The sequence below is a fragment of the Mesoplodon bidens genome (genome assembly GCF_964165515.1).
Source record: "Mesoplodon bidens genome assembly, chromosome: 16".
In the NCBI taxonomy this organism is placed as follows: Eukaryota; Metazoa; Chordata; class Mammalia; order Artiodactyla; family Ziphiidae; genus Mesoplodon; species Mesoplodon bidens.
In genome coordinates, this window is record NC_138173.1 from 54,068,001 (window position 1) to 54,092,866 (window position 24,866).

At 34.6% G+C, this 24,866-nt stretch overlaps 1 protein-coding gene across 3 annotated transcripts in view; it reads right to left on the minus strand.

Moving 5' to 3' along the window:
- CSMD3 (CUB and Sushi multiple domains 3) overlaps positions 1–24,866 on the minus strand; it is a gene marked incomplete at both ends in the record, with an annotated part of 1,095,706 nt that overhangs the window by 960,093 nt on the left and 110,747 nt on the right. For all 3 annotated transcript variants that reach the window (XM_081258479.1, XM_081258478.1, XM_081258477.1), the window contains one exon: positions 5,817–6,039. In XM_081258479.1, the coding sequence (XP_081114605.1) occupies positions 5,817–6,039 (223 nt within the window). The remainder of the gene's footprint in view (positions 1–5,816; positions 6,040–24,866) is intronic.

Genomic DNA, 24,866 nt, shown 5'->3' on the forward strand with positions numbered 1-24,866 from the left:
ATGGTCACTTATCCATTCTTCTGCCTCAGTTATTCTGCTATTGATTCCTTCTAGAGAATTTTTAATTTCACTTATTGTGTTGTTCATCATTGTTTGTTTGCTCTTTAGTTTTCTTAGGTCCTTATTAAACGTTTCTTGTATTTTCTCCATTGTATTTTCAAGATTTTGGATCATCTTTACTATCATTACTCTGAATTCTTTTTCAGCTAGACTGCCTATTTCCACTTCATTTGTTTGGTCTGGTGGGTTTTTACCTCGCTCCTTCATCTGCTCTGTTTTTCTTTGTCTTCTCATTTTGCTTAACTTACTGTGTTTGGGGTCTCCATTTCGCAGGCTACAGATTCATAGTTTCCATTGTTTTTGGTGTCTGCCCCCAGTGCCTAAGGTTGGTTCAGTGGGTTGTGTAGGCTTCCTGGTCTAGGTGACTGGTGCCTGTGTTCTGGTGGATGAGGCTGGATCTTGTCTTTCTGGTGTTCAGGACCGTGTCTGATGGTGTGTTTTGGGGTGTCTGTGACCTTATTATGATTTTAGGCACCCTCTCTGCTAATGGGTGGAGTTGTGTTCCTGTCTTGCTAGTTGTTTGGCATAGTATATCCAGCACTGTAGCTTTCTGGTCATTGAGTGGAGCTGGGTCTTAGCATTGAGATGGAGATCTCTGGGAGAGCTTTTGCTGTTTGATATTATGGGAACCAGGAGGTCTCTGGTGGACCAATATCCTAAACTCAGCTCTCCCACTTCAGAGGCACAGGAGCACCAAGACCTGACAAATTACCTGAGCACCAAGACCCTGTCAGCCACATGGAAAAAGAGAAAAAGGAGAAAAAATATATATCATTGCTCCCAAAGTGCACTGCTTCAATTTTGGGATGATTCGTTTTCTCTTCAGGTATTCCACAGATGCATAGTACCTCAAGTTGATTATGGAGATTTCATGCACTGCTCCTGAGGCTGCTGGGAGGGATTTCCCTTTCTCTTCTTTGATCACACATCTCCTGGCATTCAGCTTTGGATGTGGCCCCGCCTCTGCATGTAGGTCGCCCTAGGGTGTCTGTTCCCACCCTGACAGGATGGGTTTAAAGTAGCAGCTGGTTAGGGGGCTCTGGCTCACTCAGGCCAGGAGAGGAAGAGGGGGTACGGAATGTGGGCAGGCCTGCGGTGGCCGAGGCCAGAGAGACATTGCAACAACCTGAGACCCGCCTTGTTCTCCTGGGGAAGTTGCCCCTGGATCACGGGACCCTGGCAGTGGTGGGCTGCACAGGCTCCCAGGAGGGGAGGTGTGGATAGTGACCTGTGCTTGCACACAGGCTTCTTGGTGGCTGTAGCAGCAGCCTTAGCATTTCAGGCCCGTCTCTGGGGTCCGTGCTGGTAGCCGCAGCTTGCACCCATCTTTGGAGCTTGGTTAGGCGGTGCTCTGAATCTCCTCTCCTCACGCACAGTGAAACAATGATCTCTTGCCTCTTAGGCACTTCCAGACTTTTTCCCGGACTCCCTCCCGGCTAACTATCGTGCACTAGCCCCCTTCAGACTGTGTTCATGCAGCCAACCCCAGTCCTCTCCCAGGATCTGACCTCCGAAGCTGGAACCTCAGCTCCCAGCCCCCACCCGTCCTGGCGGGTGAGCAGACAAGCCTCTCGGGCTGGTGTGTGCCTGAGGGCACCGATCCTCTGTGCCGGAATCTCTCCGTTTTGCCCTCCGCACCCCTGTTGCTGTGCTCTCCTCCGCGGCTCCGAAGCTTCCCCCTCCGCCACCCGCAGTCTTCGACAGCGAAGGGGCTTCCTAGTGTGTGGAAACCTTTCCTCCTTCACGGCTCCCTCCCAGTGGTGCAGGTCTCATCCCTATTCTTTTGTCTCTGTTTTTTCTTTTTTCTTTTGCCCTACTCAGGTACATGGGGAGTTTCTTGCCTGTTGGGAAGTCTGAGGTCTTCTACCAGAGTTCAGTGGGTGTTCTGTAGGAGTTGTTCCACATGTAGATGTATTTCTGATGTATTTGTGGGGAGGAAGGTGATCTCTGCGTCTTTTCCATCATCTTGAAGGTCTCTCTGTACTTAATTTAAATTACAAAGAAATAACTTATCTAGAAAATTAATTATTCTTAAAACTAACTTTTTTTTAGTAGTAAAATATGTGAATAAAATATTTTGATGCTGTGATATATTCTGTCATTTGACTGATACTCTGCCTTCTCCATGCCACTTTTCATGATTGAGGTTAGAATGAAATGTTCTTTTTCCAGAACACTTTTCACCTAGGAGTGGTAATATGAAGCTGTTATCTGAATTAATGCTAATTCTCATATCTGCATTAATTATGAAAGGAAAAAACCAATATATTTTATAATAGGAGAATAAGTTAATGAACCATGTTTATAGTAAGATAAGTATCCACTAAATTTGATACTTATAATAATTCTAATCACATGTGAAATATGTATATATTATTGCAAGGAGATTAAATATGAACATAAAATAGCATGTATAGTATGGTCCTAAATATACAAATATATGTGTCTCTGCTTCATGAGATTGAGTGATCTTTTTGTTTCTTTTTACCTTTTGCTATAACTTTCCTGTTAAGAACATACTGTATTAGCATAAGAAAGTAAGCAAAGCTTACAATTCCTGTTTTTACATCAAGTAGACCAAGTTTGTTTTAAGCTAAAGATATAACTCTAAAGGAGTTCTCTAATGGTGCATTGCTGTAAGTATCAAATTCAGCCACCAGTATCAGTTTTTATTTAATAAATTTAAAAACTTAGAGGAAAACAAGCAGAATCTTCAATAATTGGAGTTATAGAAAATAGTTTAAAAATAGGAAATTGTGATCACCAAACCCAATATACCTCTTATACAAGCAAGTATAAGACCTACAAATCATCTTTTCTGTTATTACAATGCAAGTATAGCAAGCTGATTTTAAAAAGTCTATTGGAGTTCACAGAAAGTAACAAAACATGATTATCAATTTCTGAAAGATAGAGAATAGCAGACATACCATAAGGACATGTATTAAGTGAGGATGTGAGAGAAACAAAAAGCAAGAAAGCAGTGAGACAAAGAGACAAACACAAAAATAAATCAAACTGCCAGGAGCTGATTAGACTTCTGATCAAACAGCAGACTGTCTACAAACACAGTCTGGAAGGAGCTGTAGGTTATACACTGGATTTTTTCCCCCAGTCTTGCTAATTAAAATCAGCTCTATAATATTAACAACAGTATTTCTTTAGGCATAAAGACCAAAAGATATATTATACATCAACAATGACCAACATGCTATAGAGAACATATTAGAACTGAGTTCATAAAACAAATACCAAGAATAAACTTATAATTTATATTTCTGTTTATATCTTTATATGTTCTACTATACAGTTTAAAAAATTTGTTTTTATCTCATTCATTAAATTTTGCCTAATATTACTAAGAAAAAATAGGCTTTAATCAATAAATAAACTATGGAGATATATATATTCTATATATAATTTGTTTTGTAATTAATCAATTAATTAATTGATTGATTGATTGATTACAAGCATAAGCTCAGAACTCAGACAAATCTGGGTTGCAGTAATGATCCTGCCTCTGGTTACTTTTAACAGTGTTAACCTTGGGCAAGTAATATAAGTCTCATTTTCCAAGCTGTAAAATGATGATGATAATAGTAGGAATCTTTTTACATTGTTTGAACAGGGGAGAAGTTAAATATAACAAATACAATATACAGTGTGTAATCCTTATGTACGCTCTGTAAATTAAATGTTGTTATCCCCTATTTACAGATTAGGAAAGAAAGAATGAGAACAATAAATTTATTTTCCCCATCTTACCATCTTTTAACTAACCAGAGGCCACAATTGCTTAAAAAAAAAGAAGGGGTGTAAAATAAAAATATTTTCTCATTTTTGAGAGGATCTAGACAGAATAGATCCTTGTACAAACAATACTATCAATGAATTGATAGAAACTACCAGATAACATTTGGAGAGCTTTATTTTTTTCCTTCATATTTATACCAACTATATATCATACATTGCTGATGTAAAAGAAATATGCAAAATTCTTTGTGCTTTTAGTTTTATATACATCAATTTAGCTGACTTGAAAGTCTAAGAAGCATCTTCCGTTTTCTTTCATGGCCTGATTGGATGTGTACAGGTGAAGGCAGACACCCACACCACACCTACATACACCCACTAGTGCAGGCAAGCACACACACACATGACATGCAGTGCTGCATGTTTTCTATCTTGACTTAGTGCTGTATCATTAACAAAAGACATGGAACATTTAATGATACTAGCAATGATGATGAAATAGCACCATCGACGTGTCTGTCATACTGTATATCTTTGAAATGAATCGATATTAATAATTAAACAGAGTAAAAGGAAGTAGAAAATGAAGTTAGAAATCCTCAGTAAATAAATGTAGAGCAAAAAAAAAAAAAGAAGAAAAAAGAAAAATAGAACCTCACCTGTAATCAATCTAGTGACCTTTTCTTTGTACAGACATGTGGTTGGAAACAACCCAGACATTTTTAAGTGTCGTTCTAACTGCAAACAGTTGAAATGTATACTAAAAGGATTTTATATTCATTCAGCAGTTTCAGTATTTTCTTTATTACTAATTCTTCCAGTTTAAACACAAACAGATAGTGTGGATTGCTCAAACAGCCAATGAACAACAAACCTAACCCTATAATGCAGGTCTTATCTCCTGGTCCAACATCTTTCCCACTATATTATATGTTTTCTTACTAAAAGTGGAAGATAATATGTATCAAATATTTATTTAAAATGGGAAAAATCAATGCAAAAGAATATGGAAGACTGGTGAATGTATAAAAACTTAATGTTGATAATCTGATTCCTGTAGATTAGGAAGGCAAGTACATAGTAACAACTACTAGAAAAAGTAACAGTATCACAGAATCATAACTCAAATGTAGTCAAGTATGTAAGGGTCTTTAATTCTTACAAATTATCTGCTTAGAATATTTTGAATTAGAATTAAATAAAAAAACACTATACTACAGTTAAGGAAAAATATGCATACATTGGTGAAAATCTAGGACTAAATGAAATATGCAGTGTCTGGCATTTTAAATTTGTTGGTTGAATTAGAGTTCATTTATGTTTAAAAACAGTTTTTGATAAGACAGCAAAAATTATCATCATATGTTTAGATATTCTATTTTCTAACAAGAAATTCTAAAGAAACACTTATAAACAGTCAGTGTGCCAGCTACTTTTCATATCTGTTTTATCAACTAACTTAAAAGTAAATAATTTCATTTGTGTGGAGAGAAACATGAATGTCTCAGTTGATGATATGAAGGTCTACTTTTCAGATATTTAGACTTTATAAACCATACACATTATCTAAAATTAATGTATTCTGCTATCATATAAATATTGATTTTAAGTATTTTGCATATCGTTGTATATTAAAATTGGGTACATACCACTGAAAGACACATTACATGTTAATCTTTCACTTTACTCAGAGTTATGCCCATAAAGAATGAAGCCATGAGGTAAGAATTTTAAAAATCAAAATACCTTTAACCACTCTAAAGAGGTACAATTCAATTTAAATTCACTTTTTGCAGAGATAATATTAATATACTAGTTTTGTGAAGTCAGACATATGGAGTTAATTTGTTCGTGGAATAATATATTTCCAAATGAATAATAATTGGGTGGCAAATATGACTTTATTATATAATTGCACCACAAATGTTAAGCATCCTTTGTAAAATAAACTACTTTTACCCAATAAATATTTCCCTCCATTTTTCCATTCAAAATACACTAACCTTGTCCTAAAGTTTGTAGGATGAGGATGTCCATCATATAAGGATAAGTAGTCGTATTCTTCTTCTAGAGCAAATGACTGAAAAACAATTTGTATTCTATTTCGTTCTTCTGCTATTATTACCCATGTACAGTTTGCACCATTTGGATATCCATATGGAAAACCAGGGCTTTCTATAGTGCCATTAAGTCCTTTTAAAGTTCCACCACATGTATAAATAAATCCTGTAACAAAAGACAAATAAACAGACATTAATATTACATAAAATAAGAACAATCCAGAAGACATATTATTTGGAAAAAACCTTTTGTTTTTCCAAGACCTATGTTACAATAATTTTGTAAATGACAATTTAAGAGCTAGGTAAATTATCTATTTTTTTTAAACAGGTAAAACATCAGTATCAAAATACTAGAAGATGTGTCATTTATCATACATCTTGTGCTTTGTAATTATAAACCAGTTGATGAAATAAAATCCTCTACACTTCTGATTCATTATACATTACATGATCCAACATGCAAACACAATCCTAGAAGTACTTCCAATCTAATTGGTATCTTCCCTGAAGTAGTTTCCAGTCTAATTGTGGGCACTCATAAACAACATTTTGACTTTAATAATGTTAGGATGCATTTTGGGTCTTAAAAAATTAACTCCAGTTTTTCTTAGTAAATCATGCTAACTGTTTTGTGTATGCAAATCTCTACCATGTGGCCAATGTGCCTTAGGAAAATCTGTCCCACTCTGATTTTATCAGAGGGATAAAAGGCTCAGACCTAAAAAACAAAACAAAACAAAACCTATGTAATTGCTCTTTGACCAGAGCACAGTCCTAAACTAGCCATATCAGAGTGACATCTAAGGTTGGGGAGAAAAATTGAACCCTGGACAACTGACAGCAGCCATCTTAAAAACTTCCCTACTAGTTCTATGGGAGGTCTAAATTATTGAGAGCTTGACTCTTGGAGATACCTAGAAAACACAGCATGTTTCTTGAAGAATTTTTTATGAGTATATAATATTCTGTAGTCATATTGGGTAATGTGAAACCCTAAGATTTATAAAATGGTCAGAGAAGATGGTCCCCAACATGTACCTAGACTAGTAGGTACGTTCAATTAAAGCTTGGATCTAGAGGCAGGCAGCCATGGTTTTGATACCGGAAAAGGTTTATCAAAAGTCCAGGCTTTCGTTCAAATTGTCCAAAAGAATTTGGTCAGAGAACACAAAACACCAAGGAAAGTATTTAAACACACACACGCTGAGGCTGGGGAGCAAAGAGAGCAAAGAAGCCGTTTATTGAGGCAAAAGTGAAAGTTACACATTCTAAGGAGAAGAGTGTGGCCATCCTCCTGAGTGAAGAGCTGCACTACAGGGTTGATGATCCCCCTTTTCGTTTTATTTTTAGCCCTTTGAGTGGGTGGAGGGTCTTTTTGATTACGGGTGGAATATTCATTGAGGGGAGGGTTGAGGTGTGGTCTGGATTGCACCAGGTTGCATCAGCTTCTCATCCTGCACATGCATTTGTCTCCTGAAGCTACTGTACATGCACTCTAAGAGCTGTTTTCCCTTAAATTTTTCCTTACTAGTTGAGCGCCACACGTGGAAAGTCATACAGGGTCATTAGCAACCTGTGCGTTTTTATTTGCGTATGCTCCCCAGTTTTCATGATCAGAGTTTTTTGTTCAGATGCTACAAAGTTTCTGTTTTAGGTGCCATTACTCCATGTGTCATAATCTTATTAAGTGCAAAACATGGAGGTCGCTTTGCCAACTGCCTAATGCCAATATGTGAGTAGGCTGTCCTTGGGCCTGGTCCTGTCTTTCCTGCCTCAATTTCAGAAGTTCTGATGAGAACGCTTCACCCAGATTTTATTTCCACATCTGTGTGTCCTACATGAAGCTTAAGTACCATGAAGCTGTCAGTGAGAGATACCAAGCTAATTTTGGGTGAGAGAATGCCATACTACCCAAGGTATCTTTGAAACAGGACGTAGAGATGCAGGAAATTTGGGACTTCTCTCTCTGAGAAGAAATGAGTACAGTATATGTAATAAAGGTATGGATATTTTTTAAAAGTGTAAGAAACCGTGCATCAAAGATGGGAAGCCAGAGTTGTAGATCATGGCAGATGGAGGCTAATTTGGGATGTTGTCCATTCATTCCACAAGAGCACCTTGCTTTTGCTAGGGGAGCCACTTCTCTACCAAACAGCTATATGCTTTGGAATAGCTGACTCTACTGACTAGTGGTGAGATGGTTGGCTCAGGGCTGGATTAATCCGTATAACCCTATCCTCCTAGCCGTATTTACTTCAGTAATATACTCTGATTATCTTTATATATGGGAAAGTCGTAAGCCTGGGTTATTCAGTATGTGATATGTGGCATATTTCTTGTGATCGTTTTGCCCTTTCAAAAACTTACCAAGAAGCTGGATAAGGTAGAAGTTTTTTTAAAAATCAATATTTGTGTGTATACTTATAGTTTTGCTCATGCATCAAAAATCAAATAGGGCATTTTATGATTTTCAAAAAAAAAAAAAGAGAGAGACAGAAAGGTCCCTTTTAAAATTGCTTCTTGCAAAGCAATTACTTTGAAGCCTTAGGTTAATTAGCTACCATCCATTTCTATTAGTTTTCTGCCTGAACAGCTTCCAATTTGAACTTCATAACTAAATGCAAGCATGAATCACTTCAGCTACAATCTGATCTATGGGCTGTTTTATATAGTCTCAAGACCCATAACCCTGATAGTTTTAGAAAAAGGACATATGTCCTAAAATAACAGGCTCAGCCTTGTCCACTAATTCTTCAAGGGCCTGCTGATTCATGCATTTCAATTCCTTTCCTTTTTTTTCTCCAAGTAAATTGGGAATTACCCCTATTTTTAAGCTTCTTCTCTGTGTTCTTCATTTGATTTTCATTTTTGTTTATATATGTTTGATTAAGCATCACAGTGTTAATAATAAAGTACATTTTTCCAACAGAAGGTTAATAATTTTCACACCCAAAAGATCAGAAGTAAATAGAAACTTTAAAAGCAAAACAAAATTTTCCTCATTTACTTATGCTTCACAAGGTTTGTCATTGTTATAAGCTTACTTTTCCAGGCCATTTCTAGGCATGCAGATAATATGTATATTTCTATGCATTAGATATATTTTTTTATAAAGAGTCAGTCATACTAAGCATATTTTCCTGAATTTTTTGTTTAACTTTGTAAAATATCACTGATATTTTTCTGGATCCACATATATATGTTTACTACATTCCTTTTTTAATGACTACATAGTTAAATGGCATATAGTATGTCTGCATTATAATTTATTTGACATATCTCCTTTTGAGGGTTTCATTCTTTGTGGTTTCATGGGTGTAAAGAGCAACTTTGGATGTATATCCTTGTGCACTTGTGTGATATATCCTGCAGATGGAATTCCAGAAATGAGAGCACTAAATTTTTTTTTTTTTTTTTTTTTTTTTTTGCTGTACGTGGGCCTCTCACTGTTGTGGCCTCTCCCGTTGCGGAGCACAGGCTCCGGATGCGCAGGCTCAGCGGCCATGGCTCGCAGGCCCAGCCACTCCGCGGCATGTGGGATCTTCCCGGACCGGGGCACAAACCTGTGTCCCCTTCATCGGCAGGCGGACTCTCAACCACTGCGCCACCAGGGAAGCCCCGAGAGTACTAAATTTTAAGAGACATATAGCCAAACTATCCTCAATAGAGTAAAAATTATTGCTGATTTCACAAGGTTATTAAGTGTTTACGACTTCCAACCCTGATTTTGGCAACACTAGATTTTTCATAAGGCAAATTTTGCAAGGCAAAAAAATATATATATTATGTTACTATTTTATTTTTGCATTTCTCTGATTAGTACTGGGATCAAATATTTTGTTATATGCTTTTCATTTAGTTATCATTCTTTTTTTTGTAAATTGCCTTGTCATATCCTTCACATATTTTTTAATGGATACTTTACCTTTTCCTCTTTTTTTAGGATACAATTGCTTAGGTTTCTGGTTTTTCATTGGTAATCCATATTTGCCATTCATATACTGTACATTTCTAAATGAAATGACTTTGCTTATTCATTGTTGTCATAAATTCACAACTCTTTACTGCTCTTTATAGTGCATGTGAGGCTTCTTCTCCTTTGATGATCTTTCTTCAATATTTGTTCATCTATTCATCACATATGTCATGCCTTAGGTATAAAATGACTAAAAGAACATTATTTTAGCCTGTCTTCATGACAAATTACAACATGAGACAGCAAGGAAATATAGATTATTATTACAGAACGATTTCTATGATCAGGGTAAGCACACTGTGCTGTGTAAACAGGTGGAAGCAAAACTTAGCCTAGACAGTTCGTTATGTGTTTATGGAAAACTGGTCTCAAAAATTGGTATTGCAAATTTTCATAGATTCAGTCTTTGTTTCTGAATGCCTTATGTTATATTTTTCACATCTTAACATTTAATGTCCACTTAGTCAATTTATTCTTGAAAACAATTAAAATTTCCATAATTTGGGTCATATTGTCAATAAGAATTTAGTTAACAATATAGATTTTTAGATTTTCTTTCTTTCTTCTCCCATGTCCATATTTTACCTGTCCTTCACAGTGAAGAACAATGCAATGACTATTTGTACAGCATTTTTTATGATATTTTAAATTTCTTCTGTTTTCTTTTGTGGTAAGTTCCATGCTAGAACAACATTCACACTAGTGCTTAATTTTTACTTTTTTTCACATTCGTGTTTATCTACTGTAGCGGCTTTTGTGCCCAATCATATCAAGATTTCTTTTTTTTTTCCACTATTAAGCTCACATTTTTATGACACACAACATTGTGTGATAAAAACTTAAGAGCTCAGCAGTAGCAGTTACTTTTTACTGTGGTAAGAAACACATAATATGAAGTCTATCCTCTTACCAATTTTTGAGTGTACATTGTTAGATAGCAGATCTCTAAAGCTTTTTCATCTTGCTTGAATGAAATGCTATATCCATTGAACAATAACTCCTAATTTCCCCTACCCCCCATCCTACTTTTAGCCTCTCTGAACTTGACTACTTTAGATATCTCATATAAGTAGAATCATGTAGTATTTGGTCTTCTATGATTTGCTTGCGTCACTTAGCATAATGTCCTCAAGGTTCTTCCATGGTATAGCCTATGACAGCATTTCCTTCTTTTTTTAAAGCTGATTTCCATCGTATATACATACCTCATTTTCTTTATCCTTTCATCCTTCAATGGATGTATAGATTGTTTCCACTTCTTGGCTATCACATATAATGTTGTAATGAACATGAACGTGGAAGCATCTCTTTGAGATCCTGATTTCAGTTCTTTTGGATAAATACCCAGGAGTAGAATTGCTGGATCACATGGTAGTTTTATTTTTAATTACTCAAAGAACTTCCATACTGTTTTCCACAGTGGCTGCACTACTTTACATTCTCATATCAGTTCACAAGGGCTCCAATTTCTCCACATACTTACATATATATGTATGGGTTTTTTTGATAATGGCCATCCTAACAGCTATGAGAAGATCTCATTGTGGTTTGAATTTGCAGTTTTCTAATGATTAGTGATATTCACCATGTTTTATATAGCCACAGGCCATTAGTTTCTCTTTTTTGCAGAAATGTCTATCCAAGTCCTTTGCCCATTTTTTAAATTATTGTTTATTAGTTATTGAGTTGCATAAGTTCTCTACAACTTTTGGCTACTAACACTATATCAGATATATGGTTTGCAGATAGTTTATCCCATTGTATAGGTTGCCTTTTCACTCTTTTGTTTTGTTGTTTCACAGAAGTTTTTAGTTTGGTATAGCCCAAACTTTGTTTTTTGTTTCACTCTTTTGTTTCCTTGTTTCAGAGAAGTTTTTAGTTTGGTATAGTCCCACTTGTCTATTTTTATTTTCATTGCCTGTGCTTTTGGTGTCATATTCAAGAAATTATTGCCAAGACCAATGTCAAGAAGCTTTATCCCTAAGTTTTCTTCTAGGAGATTTATAGTCTGGGTCTTATGTTTAAGTGTTTAATCTACATTGGGTTGATTTTTATTTACAGTATAAATTAAGGATCAAATTTTATTCTTTTACATCTGGGTATCCTGTTTTCCCAGCACCATTGTTGAAGAAACTTCCTTTCCCCATTGTGTACTCTTGACACCCTTTTTGAAGATCATTTGACCATAGATGTATTGGTTTACTTCTGGGTCCTTGATCTGTTCCATTTGTTGATATTTCTATCTTCATGCTAGTACCATACTGTTTTGATTGCTATAGTTATGTAATATATTTTAAAATCAGGAAATGTGAGGCCTACTGCTTTGCTTTTCTTTCTCAAGATTGTTTTAGCTATTTGGATCCTTTGTAGTTCCATATGAATTTTGAGATTTTTTTACTGTTTCTTTTAAAAAAATGCCATTGGAATTTTGATATGGTTTGCATTGAATCTGTATATCACTTTAGGTAATATGAAAAGCATATGATTTTTATTTCATCATTTATTGAAAACTTTTAGGTCATAACTAAAATTTCTTCTCCCATACCACAAATTTTTTTCTATCTCATGGTCTTTTCACATATTGAATAGCTCTTCCTCTGATCTTGAAGGAGGAAATTTCTGCTTTCTAATTTATACTGATACACTCATTATTTGTAGAATGTTCTTTTAGACAACAATCACTATTTAAGGCAACATCATAGAAAATGCAAAAACAATTTGCATAAGACACAGTATTCAATGCTTGTTAATTAAATTAATTGCAAAACCTAACTATCAGAAATTTTGCTGGTAGCAGGTCACCTGAGTATTTTATTCTATCCTTATTCAATCAGAGAAATGATCTATAGTGAAATATACTTGCAATATTCCTTGAATTTGTGTTATATGTATCATTATATAACCTGAAATATTTTTGCTCTCAAGATACTTTTTTAAAAAAATCAGAATCCATTACAGACTCTGCTTTCTGGGGAATACAGCCTGTACCATTTCCCTCTTCAGTTACTTCTACGCTTAATCCTTTCTATACATTTTCAACAGAGCCATCCACCTAAAACAGAGCTAACCCTATGGAAAAATCTAAATAATGTCATTGGCCTGAAATCTAAGCTATGATTTTTGTGTTATCTCTCAAATCATCCCCTGTAAGTGGCATTGAAATTTGGGCCTTTCCCATATAATTTGCTCATCTTTTTTAGAATAAGCTTTAAATTATCTTACCTCCATTACTTTATTATATACTGTTTTCTTTAAATGAAACTCATTCCCTTCATTTCTGCTTAGGCAAAATTTCAGGTCCTTCAATATCAAGCTCAAGCCACTATAAACAGTGATGATCCCTCCTGACATTTTTCTCTCATTTTTTCTAAATTCTACGATTATCACTTTATTTTTCCACATGTATTTTTATTGTTTTCTTTTATGGAGGGAGGGTGTATATGATATATGACATATCTTCAGATGGATTGAGAGGTATAAAGAAACATCTGTTTTCTATATAAAGCCAGGGAGAACAACAGATGTAACAAAAATCATCAGAAATGTATTTAGCCATAAAAAATAGTTTTATATATTTTATTTTAAATTGTATTATCACCAGCCATTAATACAGTGTTTTGATTTAGGTCATGTCTATGCAATATTATTGCACTAGAGATAAGGATGTTTGAAACAGTTGTTGAAAAACTCGTTAAAATTTTCACCTATTTCCATTTCTCTAGGAGGTGGGTCCAAAAGGATCTTGCTGTGATTTATGTCATACAGTGTTCTGCCTATGTTTTCCTCTAAGAGTTTGATAGTTTCTGGCCTTACATTTAGGTCTTTAATCCATTCTGAGCTTATTTTTGTGTATGGTGTTAGGGAATGATCTAATCTCATACTTTTACATGTCCCTGTCCAGTTTTCCCAGCACCACTTATTGAAGAGGCTGTCCTTTCTCCACTGTACATTCCTGCCTCCTTTATCAAAGATAAGTTGACCATATGTGTGTCGGTTTATCTCTGGGCTTTCTATCCTGTTCCATTGATCTATCTTTCTGTTTTTGTGCCAGTACCACACTGTCTTGATTACTGTAGCTTTGTAGTATAGTCTGAAGTCAGGGAGCCTGATTCCTCCAGCTCCGTTTTTCGTTCTCAAGATTGCTTTGGCTATTCGGGGTCTTTTGTTTTTCCAAACAAATTTTGAAATTTTTTGTTCTAGTTCTGTGAAAAATGCCAGTGGTAGTTTGATAGGGATTGCATTGAATCTGTAGATTGCTTTGGGTAGTAGAGTCATTTTCACAATATTGATTCTTCCAATCCAGGAGCATGGTATATCTCTCCATCTACTTGTATCATCTTTAATTTCTTTCATCAGTGTCTTATAATTTTCTGCATACAGGTCTTTTGTCTCCTTAGGTAGGTTTATTCCTAGATAGTTTATTCTTTTTGTTGCAATGGTAAATGGGAGTGTTTTCTTGATTTCATTTTCAGATTTTTCATCATTAGTGTACAGGAACAAATGGGACCTAATGAAACTTCAAAGCTTTTGCACAGCAAAGGAAACCATAAACAAGACCAAAAGACAACCCTCAGAATGGGAGAAAATATTTGCAAATGAAGCAACTGACAAAGGATTAATCTCCAAAATTTATAAACAGCTCATGCAGCTCAATAGCAAAAAAACAAACAACCCAATCCAAAAATGGGCAGAAGACTTAAATAGGCATTTCTCCAAAGAAGATATACAGACTGCCAACAAACACATGAAAGAATGCTCAACATCTTTAATCATTAGAGAAATGCAAATCAAAACTACAATGAGATATCATCTCACACCAGTCAGAATGGCCATCATCAAGAAATCTAGAAACAATAAATGCTGGAGAGGGTGTGGAGAAAAGGGAACACTCTTGCACTGCTGGTGGGAATGTGAATTGGTACAGCCACTATGGAGAACAGTATGGAGGTTCCTTAAAAAACTAAAAATAGAACTACCATATGACCCAGCAATCCCACTACTAGGCATATACCCTGAGAAAACCATAATTCAAAAAGAGACATGTACCAAAATGTTCATTGCAGCTCTATTCACGATAGCCCAGAGCTGGAAACAACCTAAGTGTCCATCATCGGATGAATGGATAAAGAAGATGTGGCACCTATATACAATGGAATATTACTCATCCATAAAAAGAAACGAAACTGAGCTATTTGTAATGAGGTGGATAGACCTAGAGTCTGTCATACAGAATGAAGTAAGTCAGAAAGAGAAAGACAAATACCATATTCTAACACATATATATGGAATTAAAAAAAAATGTCCCGAAGAACCTAGGGGTAAAACGGGAATAAAGACACAGACCTACTTGAGAATGGACTTGAGGATATGGGGAGGGGGAAGGGTAAGCTGTGACAAAGCGAAAGAGAGACATGGACATATATACACTACCAAACGTAAGGTAGATAGATAGTAGGAAGCAGCCGCAGAGCACAGGGAGATCAGCTCGGTGCTTTGTGACCGTCTGGAGGGGTGGGATGGGGAGGGTGGGAGGGAGGGAGATGCATGAGGGAAGGGATGTGGGAACAGATGTATATGTATGACTGATTCACTTTGTTATAAGGCAGAAACTAATAAAAAAAATTTTCACCTAGTTTCATTTTTTAAGAAATCACTGTTTTTATTATGTATTCTCTAAAATATGAATTTATTGAGACCTTCTTGTCTACATGTGTATCTTTAAATTTTAAAATGTAATTCATAGTTTCATTGAAAATACAAGTTTTTCAATGAGCCACAGATTCTGAAGCTAGACATCCTTATTTCACAATCTAACATGCCTTTTGTGCAAATTACTAACCTAATTAAGTCTCAGCTTCCTTATCTATTAAATGGGGTAATTAGAGTACCTGTTTTAACGATTAAACCTGTTAACAACTGTAGATCTCTTTGAACAATATTTTAAGCATAGTAGCTATTATTGATGTTATAGCTCCTCTTTCTCCTTTTCTTCTTCCTCTTCTTTACTGCTATAATTATTATTTTAGGCCATGAAGCTCCATTACATAATTTAACTATTCCACTATCTTTGAATTAAAACATACAGATTTAAATAAACACCCTAAAAAATCCTATTACCAAATTGTCAGAGAATTAAAAATGTCTACTGCCCAAATGTATCTAATATGCTAGCAGATGGATGCCTGTGTAATATAACTCCATAACTCTAGTTCAGGTTATCAATAAAAACACATTAAATTATTTTATTCTTTATAGAGTAGGAGGACAATTTTCATCTCAGAACATCACACAAATGTTAATGCTGGAGAGCTTGCCTTTCTTAAGGGAGAAAATGTAACTTGATATTGGTACATACATTTCCCATGTAGGTTTGTAGAGAATGTGTAATCTTTATTTATTGGGTGAATGCATGCCAATTGGGTCAAAATTTTTAATTGTGTTGCTTATATCTCTCTTACTCTTGCTAATATTTTTTCTGTATTTTTAATCTGCTACTAACTTGAAAATCTCTGTAATGTGCATTTGTCACTTCTATTTCAGTTTTTGTTCCATATATTTGGACAGTAAATTATTAGGTAAATATAGTTAAAATTATTATATGGTCCTGGTGAATTTACTTGTGTATCATTATGTAATGATCTTTAGATCCATCAATGTTCACAACATAAAGTCTTCTTTATCTGCCATTAGTATAGGTACATTCAGTTATTTATGTTAGTGTCTATACTTATAATTATTATAAGATTATAGTCAGGGTGGATTTCTTATAAGCAGTGTTTAGTTTTTTTTGTTTGTTTTTTAGCTCATGTGACAGTCTTTACTTTTGGAGTATTTAATCTATTTAAACTTACTATATATGTATTTGTTTTCTGTTTGTTTTGCCTGACATTTGTTCTTTTACTTCCTCCTTTTGTTTTCTTTTATATTAATCAAGCGGGCCTTTTAATTGCATTTTTTCTTTCTATTAGCTTTCTAGTTGCATATTCTGTTAGTGGTAACCCTAGAGAGTAATATGTGTTTCTGGATTATTAGGGTCAGTTACAAATTAGTACTCATCATTTCCTGAACAAAGCAAGTATATTAGAGAATTATAACTCTATCCCAGACCCTGATGTTTGTATTATTGTTTTTGTAGGCTTTAGTTATACATATAATTTAAGCAACCCAAAGACACTATTAATATCTGAATTACTCAGCATTCATTTAGATTTACCTATATATTTGCTTGTTTTATCATTTCAGACCTTTCATCTAGGTTTATTTTTCTTCTATCTGAAAAATTGTTTCCAATATTTATTGTAATTTAGTTCTAGCAACAAATACATTTTTTTTGCTTTTTTAAGGTTTTATCTATTTTTTATAATTGTTTTTGATGAAAGTTGTCCATTAAAAGCTACTCCATCAGAGCCAGAGGTAGAAATTGCACTATGTTGCTTTATCTTTATTTCTTATCACTTACACTTTTTCATTTTCTGTCACATCAACCAGTATCTCATCCTTTTTTTAACCAAAAAAGTCTTTCATTCTAAAAATCTATGTCTGAACTGTATTAAAAAATCAACTAATATAATTATTCAGGCAAAAACTATTTACAGTGATTTCAATAGTTCAAGGCAATATTATTCATTGAACATGGGCTAGGTACCAAACACTGTACTGAACATTAGGTTTTACAAAAAAATTATAACAGTGTTTCAACCCTTAATTGGCAAAATCAAATGGTAGAGCAGATATAAACAAATACTTTATAGATATATATGGTAAGTACTATAACATGAGTCCTTGAAAAACTATCTAAAATTTAGACTCGTGGGAAAATAAAGATATATTCAAATTTGAGTTGATTCTTTAATGTATTAAACTTTTTGATGTTTCATTTTTACTCTAGTTTTGCTAGTATCAGGTAAAATATATCTTTTAGGTTTAAGGTAAAAGGTGCGATTGTCCAAGGCATATTTTCTAAAGTGTATCAATCATACTGCTCCACTGACATGTTGTAGACTGCCCTTACATTTCAAACTTTGTCACTCAGACCATTCTGTATATCCAAAGTATTCATTCTTTCCTTCTTGATGATAAGAAAGAAATATGTAATTTTGCTTTCCTGAATTCATTGGACTGTTTTATACTGTAGCATCCATGTGTTGATTTGTCCATGTAGTTGGGAATTACCTAGGATATTCACCATTTTCTATAATAATAGAATTGCCAGACAGACTTGAGGAATAGCCAAAACATTTCTGGTTGCATTTGAAAGTTTCTAAAGTAAAAAAAAAAAAAAATCAAGAAGACAAATGGGATAAATTAAGCAGGATGGAAAGAACAGTTAGGGACAGATATGCCTCTTGAAAATAGAAATAAGTGAGAGGAAAGCCTATCAATCTGGCAAATGAGATTATCTTAGACAAATATTATCAGATTGCATGTAAGCACTAGCCTGTAATGTCAAAGGGAAGAAATCAGTGGTCTCCAGTTGCTTCCTAACTTCAATACATGATTCTCTAATATATTTTCAACAGTGTAGAATTACTACTATAAATGAATATTCCAGTTGAAAATTATGAAAGTTGAATTATTTCTACAGCATCACCTGCAGACTTATAAAGAGTTCATCAGGATATTATTGTAAAGTGAATTAAAAAAAACTACAGAAAAAAACTACAATAAAATTGTAATATAAATGACTTTTAACTTGATCTGATTAATACAAAATATTGAAGGACAAGGATAACATTTAATTATCAAGCATTGTAGTCAAATAAGATATCATGTTAAGATATATTAGTATTTCACATTTAAACTTTCAGAAATTGTGGCTTGTATCAGACACTGACCACAGATTTCACATTCTACCTCTAATGATATATACACTATATCTTTTATCCCTTGGACTAAAAGAACATTTAAAAATAATAGTCCATTCATATGATGATTTTCATTGTATTTTTCTGTTACAAATACCTTAATTTTCTTCTGATCTTTAGCCATTAAAATGGATATTAATTATAACTAACCATACCCTATGAACCATATGTGCTCTAAACTTAATGCCTTTTGGCATAATTCCAATGCCTTTGAATAAACCAAAGGCTTCATAAAGCCCCATTCTCTCCCAACTATTTCATAGGTCTTCTGAATAAATTTTAATATTGGTGTTATTTGTATTATTCCTTTTATTTTTAAATAAAATATAATCTACTTTTACATCAGTCATCTCATTAAATTAATTGCCTTTTATACTCAGTAGCTTGCACTGTTAAGAAAGTAAACTTTGGATTTACATAGAACTGTTCTTTATCACTTAATAGCTTTGTGATCCTGGGAAATTTAATTAGTCTTTCTAAGACTCTGTTTCCTGGCCTGTAAGTTAAGAACAATAATAACATTTAGCCTATAAAATTCTTGTGAGGATTAGCAAAACATGTACAGCTCCTAGAAAACTGGGAAAAGTGACTATTATTTAATCTTCTAAAAATTATACCAGTTATGCCTGTCTGGCTTTGAATCTGCCTTTTCAACATCTTTAAACTTATTCAAGCTGTGGAATATTTGTAAAATCTATAGACATATCAGTTTATATTCCTCTCAATAATATTAGGCCATTTTTATATGTGTATAATGTTATAATTCAAGGTAATAAACTGGATTTTTATATAATTTTCACAGTACCCTAATGATTACATAAATATGTGAGTAAAGGTGTTTTCCATTATAAATTTAAAATTACTTATTTTGCTAAATTCAGAAATGTCTATTTGCTGGTTATTCCTTTTCCCCGTTCAAATGTCTCTACTTCTTTCCCGGTACCACTTGAGAGGCTGGCCATAGACTGCATCACCAGTCCTTGCCCTCTGGCCAGCCTGCTTCAATTTGAGTTTGGCCAATGTGAGACACAGCAGTAGATAAAAGTTTAAGAGAAGAGAAGAGGTCATTGTAATCATTTCCCTTACATATTCCATACAGGGTACTGTCCATGGCTGCCAAGCTTGTCTTCCTCTCTTGGAAGAAGCTCTGTTTGCACAACAGTAAACTCACTATATTCCCTTCATACCTTTAGCCCTAGAACTCTCCCTACCAACTCTCTGCTGGGAACAATTTCCCTACAGTGGTACGGAGAATTGGAGTTTGCATAGGGTACTGTGATCCCACTGAGTCAAGCAGGAATATTTCAGAGTTCAGGGCAAACAGAGCAATTACAGTTTGTGGAAGGGAGCATGGAGAAAATAGAGTTGTGCAGAGAGGCATGCCCAGAAGTCCATGTGTATAGTCACTATAAATTGATGGCTTAGGACAAAGCACAGAGCAAGACCATCTGAGAATTGTCATAAAACAGCTACTCTGTCACCTGCTGCTGGAACAGAGAATGCAGACCTTGAGCAGCATCAGGGAAGGGATTATCAGCAGATCATTATAATGCTTGTCTTCCTAGAGTAGCAAGATCTAATTAACCTATTGTTACTATCCACCTGAAACACTGGGAAGCTTGGCAGTATGAACCCACACTGTAGAATAATATATACTCTAGACCTACCCCAATAAAGCCTAAAGTTAAACTTCGACAAGATCCACAGGAACACAAAGTTTGGGGACTGAGTCCTGACAAGTTACAGGGCTTGGCAAACACTTTGAGCTTTCCATAGATCACAACTTATAAAACCTATAAAGTGAGATGATATCTCATTGTAGTTTTGATTTGCATTTCTCTAATGATTAATGATGTTGAGCATTCTTTCATGTGTTTGTTGGCAGTCTGTATATCTTCTTTGGAGAAATGCCTATTTAAGTCTTCTGCCCATTTTTGGATTGGGTTGTTTGTTTTTTTGCTATTGAGCTGCATGAGCTGTTTATAAATTTTGGAGATTAATCCTTTGTCAGTTGCTTCATTGACAAATATTTTCTCCCATTCTGAGGGTTGTCTTTTCATCCTGTTTATGGTTTCCTTTGCTGTGCAAAAGTTTTTGAGTTTCATTAGGTCCCACTTATTTATTTTTGTTTTTCTTTCTATTTCTCTAGGAGGTGGGTAAAAAAAGGATCTTGCTGTGATTTATGTCAAAGAGTGTTCTTCCTATGTTTTCCTCTAAAGAGTTTTATAGTGTCTGGCCTTACATTTAGGTCTTTAATCCATTATGAGTTTATTTTTGTGTACAGTTTTAGGAAGTGTTCTGATTTCCTCTATTTACATGTAGCCGTCCAGTTTTCCCAGCACCACTTATTGAAGAGGCTGTCTTTTCTCCATTGTATATTCTTGCCTCCTTTATCAAAGATAAGGTGACCATATGTGCATGGGTTTATCTCTGGACTTTCCATCCTTTTCCACTGATCTATAGTTCTGTTTTTGTGCCAGTACCATACTGTCTTGATTACTCTAGATTTGTAGTATAGTCTGAAGTCCAGGAGGCTGATTCCTCCAGCTCTGTTTTTCTTTCTCAAGATTGCTTTGGCTATTTGGGGTCTTTGCTGTTTCCATACAAATTGTGAAATTTTTTGTTCTAGTTCTGTGAAAAATGCCATTGGTAGTTTCATAGGGATTGCATTGAATCTGTAGATTGCTTTGGGTAGTATATTCATTTTCACAGTGTTGATTCTTCCAATCCAAGAACATGATATATCTCTCCATCTGTTTGTATCATCTTTAATTTCTTTCATCAGTGTCTTATAGTTTTCTGCATACAGGTCTGGTGTCTTCTTATGTAGGTTTATTCCTAGGTATTTTATTCTTTTTGTTGCAATGGTAAATGGGAATGTTTCCTTAATTTATCTTTCAGATTTTTCATCATTAGTGTATAGGAATGTAAGAGATTTCTGTGCATTAATTTTGTATCTAGCTACTTTATCAAATTCATTGCTTAGCTCTATTAGTTTTCTGGTAGCATCTTTAGGATTCTCTATATATAGTATCAAGTCATCTGCAAACAGTGACAGCTTTACTTCTTTTTTTTCCAATTTGGATTTCTTTTATTTCTTTTTCTTCTCTGATTGCTGTGGCTAAAACTTACAAAACTATGTTGAATAATAGTGGTGAGAGTGGGCATCCTTTTCTTGTTCCTGATTTTAGAGGAAATGGTTTCAATTTTTCACCATTGAGAACGATGTTGGCTGTGGGTTTGTCGTATATGGCCTTCATTATGTTGAGGTAAGTTCCCTTTATGCCTACTTTCTGCAGATTTTTTATCATAAATGGGTGTTGAATTTTGTCAAAAGCTTTTTCTGCATCTATTGAGGTGATCATATGGTTGTTCTCCTTCAGTTTGTTAATATGGCGTATCACATTGATTGATTTGCATATGTTGAGGAATCCTTGCATTCCTGGGATAAACCCCACTTGATCATGGTGTATGATCCTTTCAATGTGCTTTTGGATTCTGTTTGCTAATATTTTGCTGAGCATTTTTAAATCCGTATTCATCAGTGATATTGGCCTGAAGTTTTCTTTCCTTGTGACATTTTTGTCTGGTTTTGGTATCAGTGTGAGGGTGGCCTTGTAGAATGAATTTGGGAGTGCTCTGCCCTCTGCTATGTTTTGGAAGTGTTTGAGAAGGATAGGTGATAGCTCTTCTCTAAATATTTGATAGAATTAGCCTGTGAATCCATCTTTTCCTGGGCTTTTGTTTGTTGGAAGATTTTTAATCACAGTTTCTCTTTCAGTACTTGTGATTGGTCTGTTTGTATTTTCTATTTCTTCCTGGTTCAGTCTCGGGAGGTTGTGCCTTTCTACGAATTTGTTCATTTCTTCCAGGTTGTCCATTTTATTGTCATATAGTTGCTTGTAGTAATCTCTCATGATCCTTTGTATATCTGTGGTGTCAGTTGCTACTTGTCCTTTTTCATTTCTAATTCTCCTGATTTGAGTCTTCTCCCTTTTTTTCTTCATGAGTCTGGATAATGGTTTATCAATTTTCTTTATCTTCTTAAATAACCAGCTTTTAGCTTTATTGATCTTTGCTATTGTTTCCTTCATTTCTTTTCCATTTATTTCTGATCTGATCTTTATGATTTCTTTCCTTCTGCTAACTTTGAGGGTTTTTTGTTCTTCTTTTTCTAATTGCTTTAGGTGTAAGGTTAGGTTGTTTATTTTAGATTTTCCTTATTTCTTGATGAAGGATTGTATTGCTATAAACTCCCCTCTCAGACCTGCTTTTCCTGCATCACATAGGATTTGGGTCATCGTGTTTTCATTGTCATTTTTTTCTAGGTATTTTTTGTTTTCCCCTTTGATTTCTTCAGTGATCTCTTGGTTGTTTAGTAGTGTATTGCTTACCTCCATGTATTTGTATTTTTCACAGTTCTTTTTTTCCTGTAAATGATATCTAGTCTCATAACATTGTGGTCAGAAAAGATTCTTTATATGATTTCAAATTTTTAAAATTTACCAAGGCTTGATTTGTGACCCAAGGTATGGTTTATCCTGGAGAATGTTCCATGAACACTTGAGAAGAAAGTGTATTCTGTTGTTTTTGGATAAAATGTCCTATTAATATCAATTTAGTCCATCTTGTTTAATGTGTCATTTAAAGCTTGTGTTTCCTTCTTTATTTTCATTTTGGATGATTTGTCCATTTGTGAAAGTGGGGTGTTTAAGTCCCCTACTATTATTATGTTAAATTTCCTCTTTATGGCTGTTAGCATTTGCCTTATATATTGAGGTGCTCTTATGTTGGGTGCATAAATATTTACAATTGTTATTTTTCTTCTTGGATTGATCCCTTGATCATTATGTAGTGTCCTTCTTTGTCTCCTGTAATAGTCTTTGTTTTAAAGTCTATTTTGTCTGATATGAGTGTTGCTACTCCAGGTTTCTTTTGATTTCCATTTGCAAGGAATATCTTTTTCCATCCCCTCACTTTCAGTCAGTATGTGTCACTAGGTCTAAAATGGGACTTTGGAAGACAGCATATGTATGGTCTTGTTTTTGTATCCATTCAGCCAATCTATGTCTTTGGCTGAAGCATTTAATCCATTTACTTTTAAAGTAATTATTGATATGTATGTTCCTATTACCATTTTCTTAATTGTTTTTGGTTTGTTTTTGTAGGTCGTTTCCTTCCCTTGTGTTTCCTGCCTAGATAGGTTCCTTTAGCACTTGTTGTAAGGCTAGTTTGGTGGTGCTGAATTATCTTCACTTTTGCTTATCTGTAAAGGTTTTAATTTATCTGACTGAATCTGAATGAGATCCTTGCTGGGTAGAGTAATCTTGGTTGTAATTTTTTTCCCTTTCATCACATTAAATATGTCCTGCCACTGCCTTTTGGCTTGCAGAGTTTCTGCTGAAAGATCTGCTGTTAACCTTATGGTGATTCCATTATATGTTATTTGTTGCTTTTCCCTTGCTGCTTCTAATATTTTTTCCTTGTATTTAATTTTTGATAGTTTGATTAATATGTATCTTGCCATGTTTGTCTTTGGGTTTATCCTGTATGGTACTCTCTGTTCTTCCTGGACTTGATTGACTATTCCCTTTCCCATGTTAGGGAATTTTTCAACTATAATCTCTTCAAATATTTTCTCAGACTCTTTCTTTTTCTCTTCTGAGATCCCTATAATTCGAATGTTGGTGCATTTAATGTTGTCCCAGAGGTCTCTGAAACTGTCCTCAATTCTTTTCATTCTTTTTTCTTTATTCTGCTACATGGCAGTTATTTCCACCATTTTATCTTCCAGCTCACTTATCCATTCTTCTGCCTCAGTTATTGATATTGATTCCTTCTAGAGTATTTTTAATTGCAGTAATTGTGTTGTTCATCACTGTTTGTTTGTTCTTTAGTTCTTCTAGATCCTTGTTAAATGTTTCTTGTATTCCCTGTATTCTGTTTCTGAGATTTTAGATCATCTTTACTATCATTACTCTGAATTCTTTTTCAGGTAGGTTGCCTATTTCATCTTCATTTGTTTGGTGTTGTACGTTTTTACCTTGCTCCTTCGTCTGTACCATATCATTTCTCATTTCATTTGATTTTTTTTTTTTTGATGGGTGGTGCTGTATTCCTCTCTTACTGGTTGTTTGGCCTGAGACGTCC